The sequence below is a fragment of the Panicum virgatum genome, chromosome 3N (genome assembly GCF_016808335.1).
Source record: "Panicum virgatum strain AP13 chromosome 3N, P.virgatum_v5, whole genome shotgun sequence".
Lineage (NCBI taxonomy): Eukaryota > Viridiplantae > Streptophyta > Magnoliopsida > Poales > Poaceae > Panicum > Panicum virgatum.
Window position 1 is genome coordinate 28,271,146 of NC_053147.1, and position 10,196 is coordinate 28,281,341.

The 10,196-nt window shown below is 51.5% G+C and overlaps 2 protein-coding genes across 5 annotated transcripts; one reads left to right on the top strand and one right to left on the bottom strand.

Annotated features, from left to right (window-relative positions):
* The first annotated feature begins 439 nt into the window (after positions 1 to 439).
* Positions 440 to 3,657, top strand: LOC120665514 (uncharacterized protein At4g15545-like). Of its 2 annotated transcripts, none has more exons than XM_039945092.1 (9): positions 440 to 901; positions 1,172 to 1,240; positions 1,494 to 1,550; positions 1,719 to 1,776; positions 1,854 to 1,943; positions 2,040 to 2,258; positions 2,773 to 2,815; positions 3,131 to 3,209; positions 3,299 to 3,657. In XM_039945092.1, exons 1-9 carry the CDS (start codon positions 566 to 568, stop codon positions 3,389 to 3,391), a joined length of 1,044 nt encoding a protein of 347 aa, XP_039801026.1. In that variant the 5' UTR covers positions 440 to 565; the 3' UTR covers positions 3,392 to 3,657. The 2 variants fall into 2 exon arrangements, with proteins under 2 accessions (XP_039801026.1, XP_039801027.1); XM_039945093.1 differs by having other exon boundaries at positions 441 to 901; positions 2,046 to 2,258.
* Positions 3,538 to 8,268, bottom strand: LOC120665513. 3 transcript variants are annotated; one of them, XM_039945090.1, is made up of 10 exons: positions 7,753 to 8,218; positions 6,982 to 7,161; positions 6,314 to 6,886; positions 5,930 to 6,217; positions 5,718 to 5,840; positions 5,422 to 5,619; positions 5,089 to 5,324; positions 4,815 to 4,992; positions 4,374 to 4,682; positions 3,538 to 4,221 (listed from the first exon to the last, which is right to left on the bottom strand). In XM_039945090.1, exons 1-10 carry the CDS (start codon positions 8,092 to 8,094, stop codon positions 3,901 to 3,903), a joined length of 2,748 nt encoding a protein of 915 aa, XP_039801024.1. In that variant the 5' UTR covers positions 8,095 to 8,218; the 3' UTR covers positions 3,538 to 3,900. The 3 variants fall into 3 exon arrangements, 2 of the variants coding, with proteins under 2 accessions (XP_039801024.1, XP_039801025.1); XR_005671192.1 differs by lacking the exons at positions 3,538 to 4,221; positions 4,374 to 4,682 and having other exon boundaries at positions 5,089 to 5,320; positions 7,753 to 8,221; XM_039945091.1 differs by lacking the exons at positions 3,538 to 4,221; positions 4,374 to 4,682; positions 4,815 to 4,992 and having other exon boundaries at positions 5,204 to 5,342; positions 7,753 to 8,268.
* Between the last annotated feature and the right edge of the window lie 1,928 nt (positions 8,269 to 10,196).

Sequence of the window (10,196 nt, forward strand, 5' to 3'; positions counted from 1 at the left end):
TGCCAGCGAGTGCTACGTTCGCTGTTACTCCTCCCTGGCTCGAATTTTTCACTTCTCACGAGGTGTCCCGGACCCTGCTGCGTACCAGGTACCTCCAACGTGTCCAATCGCCGCCCAGAATAAGCCATCCGAGGCCCGGGAAACAATGCACCACGCTGCTACGGTGCTCCCGGGCCGGCGGACGGCGCCCCGATCCACACGCCGCCTCGCCACTCGCGTCGCGCGCGCCACACCCCCGCCTCGGCCACAGGCCCACGGCCGAGGCCGAGGCGGCCCGCGCCTTCGCCTCCCCCGATGGACCCAGACCCACGCGCGCGCCCGGCCCTCCGCACTGCACAGCGCGCACACTGCGGGCGCTACCGCGCTAGCCTCCAAAGCCCAAACCCGTGGCGCGCCGTCGCGCACGCCACCAACCACAGGAGAGAGGGCGGGGGGCGCCAGCAGCATAATCCCGACGCGGGCGGGTAGATAACGGCCGTGGCACGGGAGTGAAGGGCGAGAGGTAGGGGAAGGAGCGGAGAGCACGGAGCATCAGTCCAAGAAGCACGGAGCAGGGAGGGGAGGCATGGAGGAGGAAGGGGAGGAGGCCGCGCCGCCGGCCGCGGTGGTGGGCGAGGACGCGGGCGAGGCGGAGGCGGGGGAGCAGCAGGACTTCGGGCTGCCCGCGGAGCTGGTGGCCGTGCTGCCGTCGGACCCGTTCTCGCAGCTGGACGTGGCGCGCAGGATCACCTCCATCGCGCTGTCGTCCCGCCTCGGCCGCCTCGAGGCCGAGGCGGCGCGCCTGCGCGCGCTGCTCGCCGAGCGCGACGCCGAGGCCGAGGACCTCCGCGAGCGCGTCGAGCAGCTCGACGCCGCGCTCGCCGTCGCCACCGGCCGCCTCCGCCGCGTCGAGGAGGAGAAGGTACGCAATCCATTCGCTGCTGGATGAGTAGTCGCAATTTTTAGCTGCCCCGGCTCAGCTCTGCGCCCGCCTCTGCCTTCCACTCCATGGAACGGCCAACGGCTCTCGCTGGCAGGTGGGCCCGCGGCGACTCTGCTTTCGAATTTCGCCGACGCTTGCCTCTAGTCGTCGCTAGCAGCTGTGCCATGCTGCATAATTTTGGGCAAGCGCATGATGTTACTTGCAATCTGACGCTTCTGTATGTTTTGGTCGTGGGTGATGGATGCACAGGAGACGCTGGTGCGCGAGAACTCTTCACTGTCCAACACTGTCAGGAAGCTGAACAGAGACGTCGCCAAGGTAACAGGATATTGGTTCATTGCACTTTGTGATTACATTTTGACAGTATATTCATGTATTTTCTAGTGTCCATTGGGGACAACTACGTAGCAATCTAATCATATTTTCAAACTGCAATTTGAATAGAGCTACATTGGGCTTGCTACAATCGTTTGTTCTCTGATATATCAAGTCCAACAACTTGCTAGTGGTGTACATAACTCTTGCTAGCCAGTACCATTTCAAACTTCCTATATTCTACGTTTTTGTGCAGTTGGAAGTTTTCAAGAAGACACTTGTGCTGTCGCTCCAGGAAGATGACCCCATTGATGTAAGTCGTTTCACATCTGACATTCAAGTTTTCTCCAGCTTTTTAGTTTGAAGGACCCAGCATTGACTAGAGCATTTCAATTCTTCCCCTGTTTGTATTTGTAGTTCATTTCAATTGAAATTGATTTCCTTCTTCTTCTTTTTTTTTCTTCAAATTACTTTTCTGTAGACTACTGCTCCCAGGGCAAGAGTTGCCACAAGTCCAAATTTCTCCTCTGGTCCATCAGGTACTACATAAGGTTTTTGTACTAGGTCCACATTACCCTAGTTCTCAAGAGTAATCTACACAGTTTATTTTTGCCAGATGAAGATTCTGCACTAACTTCCAAATCGTCACAGTTCTCAGAAACTGCAAGTTCAGTTTCAGAGGGAAGTAGTCAAGTTGACCCAGATGGTGCATTCACTTTTCATCTTATATATCATCTAGTTACTATCTATATGAAAATCTGTTCATGATGTTTTACGTACATATCCCTTTTTGTACGTGCAGCACCAGCACCTAGGCCACCACGTCAACATGTTTTTTTACCGTCATACAACAGCACTCCAAGGATGACTCCCAAAGGCTCACCTCCAAGGGGTGGTTATGCGTCAGTATCACCACCAAGGCGACATTCAATCTCCATTACATCAATGAATATGTTTAATGACAAGTCCTCAGGCAATTCTGGTCACTATAGCTCTCCATTTGATGCGGCAAGTCAAACAGGTGAACTTTGACAAACCCAAGAGTTAGTTATATTGTTTGTCAGATACTTGAATGTAATTTTTATTTTCTTTTCTTTTTTGTGAAAGAAGTGCAATCGCATGCGCAACATTATATGATAGCAATTATGTAGCTAAGATTCTCTTTTGACAAAAAAGTTCTGCTTTTATAATGTGCCCCCCTCTGTTCCAAAGTGTATCTAATTTGATGTTGTAGATGCTAGTGTATTTTTTGACTAAACTTGGTCAAAATAGAGAAGTTTGGCTTAGGCCAAAACTAAAACGTATTTTGAAAAATAGGTAGTATCTAGTACGTTACATTTTCATTGTCAAGATATATTACAATTTCACTACCATGATACCGTCTGTAGCAAACTCCAAGATATATTACAGTCTACTAACCAAAAAATGAACTGTGTGTTGTCTACCAGGCTCATCTGTTTGGTTTCTAGGTTTAACACAAAATCATAAATAAGCTATCCATAAACTTCTTTTCATTGAGAAATCACTTGTTTCAGGACGAACGAGAGTTGATGGCAAAGAATTCTTTCGTCAGGTCAGGTATGTGCAATTATGCAGACAGTTTCTTTTCCACGTATTCAGTTAAGTAGTTGATTTTTTTTCCTGAAATATGCTGCACTCATGGCCTTGAGGGTGTATACTTGATTAAGAATTAATGAAAAGAGATGCTTGGAGTTTGATGTATTTAACTGGACATTTGTCGCACAATAGGTCAAAATGACCCTGAGGATCTTGTTTTCCAGGAATCTAGAAAGAAATGTTTGAACTCCACTGATGCTTAATTATCAGAAAAGCGTTTTTTTACACTTATCCAAGTGCACACTTGATTCCCCTATTTAACTGTTGCTCGTGCAGAAACCGCTTGTCTTATGAGCAATTTGGTGCATTCCTGGCTAATGTGAAGGAACTGAATGCATACAGGCAGACCAGAGAGGTATAAATGGATATATACTAAAATTACTATCTGTTTTGCGATGTATGATTATGAACTGTTTTTTCTTATCCTTCCATGGTACATTACAGGATACATTAAGGAAGGCGGATGAAATCTTTGGTCCAGAAAACAAGGACCTGTACACCATCTTTGAGAGTCTAATTACTCGTAACGTTCAGTAGACTCCTCGAGTCTTAAACAATTCCCATGGCTACTAGTGATCCATGTTTTACTGGTATATTGTGATTACGATGTTGGTCAATTTTTGCATTTGTTGTCTGTAGCCTGTTGAAGATTCTTGGTATATAGTTTTCTATTTCTTTCTTTCTTTTTTTCTTATGCCCATATAGTCATGGGTTGTCTGTAAGCTACAATTTATACACTTCAATACAATTGGAGTATTGGAATAAGAGGAAAATATGTAATAGGTCTGATTTCTAGAGCATAACAGACAAGTTGTGACTACGAAACAACTGCAGAGAAGAAGTTTCTCACAATCACCAGAATAAATGAACCCCATCCGGAGAAGTGTAAATTTTCTTGCTGTATTAATTCCCTTTCAGACAACTGAACTCTGTCGATATCCCTTTCTATTTTTGGAAGCAAAAAATGATGAAATATCCTGTAAACTGTTTTGACCTTTGGTATCTAATCTTGATCATTTCCCAGCAGTATTGCTTCAGAACATTACTTATTTCATATCCTTTGCTATGTTTGCCATGAATTGTTTTTGTGGCCTGCTCCAAATTGCCTTTTGCTCTTCAAAGCTCCCAACAACGGCAGATTGCTTATTGTTTGCCAATGATTTTGCCAGATGGTTGTAATATATTCCATTGTTTAAATTATAAAGTATTTTCAGTTGGTTCGCACTCATTCTCCTGGCAAAAATTTGCCCATCTGTACTTTCGGTTGTGTTGGCAACAATGCTTGCTGGCTTTACTTTCACAGAGGGTTCCAAGTTAGATCCTTGGACCATGTAAACTGCACCAAGAACTTCTCCCAGAAATATGTCCTGGAAACGAGAGAATTTACACATAAAAAGTGTAAAAAAATAATTAAAGACTAATCAGACGTCAACAATTGAACATGGGCAAAATAAAGAAATATTAGGCTAGCCGAACGAATTACAGTAAGTTACTAAAGCAGTCATAAGGGGTCCTTTACCATGTGATCATACAATTTCTGTTTCCTCTGAAGTTTCTGTAGCAGCGAGATCAAACCACGGACAAACTTTGATTCGGGAGTATGCTGCGTGTGTTGCTCCAAAGCTGCAAGGATACCCTCAAATGAAGCAACCTTTCGTTGCACGGTAAGAGGGATGAGTGTGATATTCAGACTGGATTCCAGGATTGTTTTTGCAGCCAGTGGATCAAGGAACATGTTAAACTCTGCATATCTGTTCGATGGAACCGTGAATACATTTCCCTTGTCATGACCGCTATCTCTGATGTGTCCGCCGACGACATAAACTCTCTGCATACAGAGAATTGTAAGATTGTGTACAATGAAGATCAATTTCGCATCTAAGTTCACCGACCGTTCAGAATCTCATTTGAAAGTTTTCTACTACTTTGAGGAGGGGGCAGGGGTGCAAAAGGAACAGACCTCTATCACAGAGCTTGCATCGATGTCAGATAGTGAAATGTTGGCCAGATTGGTGAGAGGTCCACTGGTAAGAACCGCGATCTTCTCACCCGGACCAAGTTGCTTCCTGATTGACTGCCAAACATCATAAGCATGTGGCTGCTGGCGTTCCGGATGATCTAAATTTTCAGACATGTACCTAATAATGGAATGAACGATGTTAAAAGTATTGTGACAATTCTGTAGCATTACTGCTTTAGCATACGTATGAAGGTGGCTTCGGGAGAGTGACTACCTTCTAGGACTTCTTGGCAGTGACCGAGCCAATCCATACAATGTGTCTGAATCAATAAATCCACCACTGCCATGGGGAATAGCATAGGAATTTTTGCAACCAAGGGTTGGATTGCCCAATGAAGTGGTATTGCCAAGACCAACCAGGACATCGTCGCGGCCCATCATATGTAGGACGTCGTAAACGATATCGATGCTTGCGATATTAGCCCAGCCATTGCCACTGACCAAAACTGCCTAAAACAGTTCAGTAAACTGAGTTTTGTTAGGCTAAAAAAGTGAACCGCATTGTTAGTTTCAAATTTGTGCAGTTTGTAGCATATATTTTTCTCACCTTTAGATCAATTACTTCTCTAGGTTCCTTCAAGAGGTATATGAGGGACACAAAATCTCCGGGGCTCATGTCGATGTCAAAAATAACTGGCTTACCCCTGCTTACATTCCTGAAATCTGGCTTGTAGAGAATTTCTCTGTAATGTGGGAACTGTGTACTTATGTTGAAACGCCCTGCATTTTTCGGGAGATTTAAAACCTGAAAATAAAATTTTGGTCATTGTTGTGCTTGAACTTTGACATTGTGGGTTGTAAACTTTGAGATCAAAAACATGCTAAGTATACTTGCTTAGTTACCTCTAGAAAGCTCTTGAAAAATTCCCTATTCAGTGAGCTATTTTTATCGGCGTTCGGCTTCGCTCTCGTTGCGACGTACACCCTGACTGCTTCTGGACCGGACAATTCCTTAGTGTATCCATCCTAAGAAAAGAATTCAGGCTTTCGTTTCAGGCTTCAGAAATCAGAATTTGTCATGTTTGATAACATTTGCATGCCGTACATTATATTACCTCACATCTTCTTGATCTGTTGCCTCCTGGCACCAGGCAGAAGGCATCTCTGATCCCAGTCTGAACATGGCCACTGTGAACTCCACCCTCTTGCAGTCCAAACTTCGGAGTAGCTCGGCCATCGAAAAAAGGGTTCGAGCCGTCGCGCGCACCGTACGGTTCGTTGGAGGTTACCACGGTGATGTTCATGTACTCAAGCTCGGCAAACTCATTGACGCCGCCGGTCTCGCCATGGCGCATGCTGGAGAGAGCCACGCCGGCGGCGAAGGAGTCCCACATGTAGTAGCCCTGCACCGCGAGAAAGGAAAAAGCAGCGCAAGAAATTCAATTCATGGAGGACCCAAAGTTTTACAAGGATCACAAATGGAGGGGGTTCAGACTTGCCGTGTTGGCATGGCCGCCGCCGGCGGTCCGCCTCATGTGCCGCGCCAGGACCTCGTCCAGCGATTGGAAGCAGTACTGCGCCTCGTACGTGCTCTGGCGCCGCCGGAACTCGGCGTAGAACTCCTCCGTGACGGGGATCGTGTTGGTCGCGTCGAGAGGGATCAACGTGACCGGGACGCCCGAGTGGAGCACCTGGTACGCGGCGAAGGGGTCGCCGAAGATGTTGAACTCGGCGGCCGGGTTGGTGGCGGAGGCGGTGAACAGGTTGCCCGGGACCCTGACGGCGCCGCCGGAGACGTAGGCGCGCTCCACGTTCCGTCGCAGGTGCGGGTGCGTCATGAGGAGGAGCGCGAGGTTGGTGTGCGCGCCGAGGAGGATCACCGTTGTCGGGCCGGCGGAGAGCGTGTCCGCCATCACCCGCTGCGCCGTGGGCTGCCGGAGCGGGCGGTACCCACGGGGACCCTGCGGGAGGAAGCCCCTCCGGACGCCGGAGTTGGTGTCGACGTCCAGCCGCCCGCCGCGCCCCGGCGGGATGGCCTGCCGGTACCGGCAGCCTCCGGCCGTTGACATTCCCTGCGTACAATGCATGCTGAGCTCAGACCTCAGACCTCAGAGCCTCAGAGCGCAGGCTGGCTCGCTGTATGAGACGATGATGTCGTGTCGGCTACCTGGTCGATCAGTGGCAGGTAGCCGCCGACGTCGGGGCGCACGTCGCCGGCGCCGGATATCCCGCCGTCGCCGCCGACCCCGACGGCGACGTCGTCGCGGCCCATCATGTAGAGGATGTCGTAGAGGTGGTTGACGGCGTGCCCGGCGTCGCTCCACTCGTTGGCGTTGATGGTAATGGCCTGCATTGTTCACGGCAACAAATAGCTAGTGACGCACTAGCCGGCCTTGACCGGGAGGTGTGTGGGATCGGATGTGATGGGCTCATCACCGAATCGATGGCCACGAACGAGGCGTTGAAATGAGCATGCAGCTGCAAGAACGACGAGCTGAGGGTCAAAGCCAGGATGCGCCGTCGCTGTCCGTTTCTATCCCCATCCATCACTTTTTTTCCGCCCCCTTTTATCCGACGATCAATGGCGACGCAATAAAAAATCGAGGCGCGTGCGCATGGGGGAGGGATTCACTGGAGCTAGACCAAGAAACGATACCGCGGCGTGCGCAGGATCGAGATGAGATCACGCCATGCGCTGCTCCGTGTCTCCATCGTCCTCAGGGAACAGTGATCCATGACCCCTCCGGACGCCAGAGTCGACGCCATGATCGATGGGCGTGGTAAACTCAGCACGGACAGCATCGCGGTCTACTCGATTACGCGCTCTAGGTGGCGAATCTCACTACCGCGGGGAGGCGCCAGGCGGCGGTGACACGTAGCGCGGCCCGCAGGCAGGAGGCCACGAGAGGAGAGCGAGCGAGGGTGACATGGCACCAACCTTGACGTCGAACTCGGAGCGGCTGTGCTTGAGGATGTACAGCAGCGCGAGCAGGTCGTCGGTGTCCATGTCCGTGTCCACCAGGAGCCGCCGCGGCGCCGCCGCGACACTGGCGGCCGCTACCGCAAGGAACCACAGCACGGCCATCCCCGTCCTTGCGTGGGCGCTCATCGCCGCCGGCGCCGGCGCCGTCGTGGCTGTCCTCCGCCTGATGACCATGGAGGCCGGACCGTCCGCTGCTCGCGCGCGCGCGAGGGGCGCGGAGCGGTGGCTGGCGGCGGCGGAAGAGGTGGTTGCGCGTCGGAGAGGACTCCTCCTCGCGGCCGGGTTGGCTTCCTGCATGACGGGGCCGCCGATGGGCCGGTGCGCGCGCGGCGTTTTATCGCTCCAGCGCCTCTCCGCCCCTTGGGCGTCAATGGACGCGCACCCAGCTGCGGTCGCTGTACCTGCTGCTGCAGAACAGGGATAGGCGAGTACCTGTCAGATCCGGAAAGTAATGGTCCAGGCTGAAAACTCCCGTATGTTTTTCCATTTTAAGAAACGCTGCAGAGATTACAAGACGTAATTAAACTTCTGATGGTAGACTGGAGATGAGTATCTCCGGTGATCTTCTCTCGCCGGCTTTTGAGTGAACCTGGACGGGTCTCAGGTGACCTTCTGATGGAGTATCATATCTCAGGCGTGACTGTTCGCATCATTCTTTTTTTTTTTTTTGGGGGGGAGGGGTGCAGGGACGTACAGTGTTGATGTCCAGACCTCGCGGCCTAGCACCAACTAGTAATAATGTTACGTGTCCCAGTCTCTAGATGGTTGATGCAAGAGTTAACACAATGACACGAGGGTTTATCCTGGTTCCGGCCACGGGGCCGTACGTCCAGCAGGGTGTGCGAGCACTGTATTATCTTGCACCGGGGTGCCTGTAGTAGGGGTACAAGCGAGGCGAGAGAGGGAGGAAGGCTCCCAAGTCTCTGCTAGAGTGATTGAGGCGAGTGCCAATATCAGAGTCGAGTGTGTGTTCGGCGGATGAACGTAAGACGTGTGTTTTTGCCTCTTCGGGGAAGGAGCCCACCTCCTCCTTTTATAGGCACAAGGAGGGGCAGTTACATGTACGGAGAGATCTCTAAAGTTGTCGTCTTCCCCCCGAATCTTGGGAGAACAGTGGAGGGTTGCTGTTGCTATGTACTGGAGAGCATGGCGTCGGGCGTGACAGTCGTCCTGGGAAGCCCTTTTGGCTCTGCGGAGATCGCGCCGACGTCTTGTGGCACCAGTGGACGGAGTAGCGTCCTCTGTGGAACGTACTGTCCTCCGCGTGCGTCCCGGGTGGAATGCCGAGGGTTCTGCTGACGGTGGTCGTGCTCTGGTCAAGGTCCGTACCCGCGTCCGAGGGTTGTGCCCATGCTCGCCGAGGGTCCTGCAGTAGAGGAAGTACGAGGAGTTGGCAGCACAGTGGCGGGAGCTGTGTCAGGCGTGTCCGCACAGTGCGTCGCAGGTTCGCACAGGGCCGAACAGCTCCGGGAATAGCGGCACAGTGACCGGAGTTGGCGGACGGGACTCCGGTCACACCCGCTGTGCGGCATGGCGGCCTGACGCCGTCTGGCTCCCGCGCTCTACGGTGGAGTGGTTGACATTAAATGCGCTTGTCAGTCGGGTGGGTGAGCAGATGGGTTGGTGTTCCGTCCGTTGAGGGGTAGCCTGAAGCGAGGCGGAGTTTCCCCCCGAGCCGAGGCCCCGTAGAGGGCTCGGCCGAGGGGGTCTCGAGCGAGGCGGAGTTGGCCTGCTTTTTGAGGGTAAGCGTCCTATCCTCGAACGAGGCGGAGACGTGGTGTACTGCTGGAGGCCTCGGCGGGGAGGCCTCGAGCGAGGCGGAGATTGCTCCGCGGGTTCGAGGGGGCCCCGGATGGGACGTACCGCAGAGTTGGGCCGTGGGCTGAGTGCGTTTTGGGCCTCTTGGGAGTCTGGGGAGGATTTGGGCGTTGGAGAAGATCTGGAGGAGCTCCATGGTGTCCGGGTGTAAAGTGACGATGGAGTTGTCATCATTGGTGGCTTCGTCAACCTCCAGCCGGTTCGGCGACTTCTTCCTCTCCAGGATCGCCGTCGAGTAGTCCTTCTCCCCATTCGGATCGGAGGAAGACGGTTCGCCTTGGCTCGCCATGACTGTGGAGTCTGACGAGGCGGTTGGCACTGTGGGCCTGATTGTCCGATCGCGTTTTGCGCTTTTGAGGGCGTTTTAGTCCCCAGGTTAGGGTGCCCCTTATTATGGTACCCGACATACAGACATCGAGTTGAGCATATGCAGTTTTTTAGGCAACTTATGCTAAATCAATTAGCATTTTAGCAAAAACTCATAAGCATTTAATTGGATTAGTTATATATTTTTCAGTCTCGTATATATATTTTTAATGTTGATTCTCAATAAAACTATTCTGCAGAGGCAATAATATTGG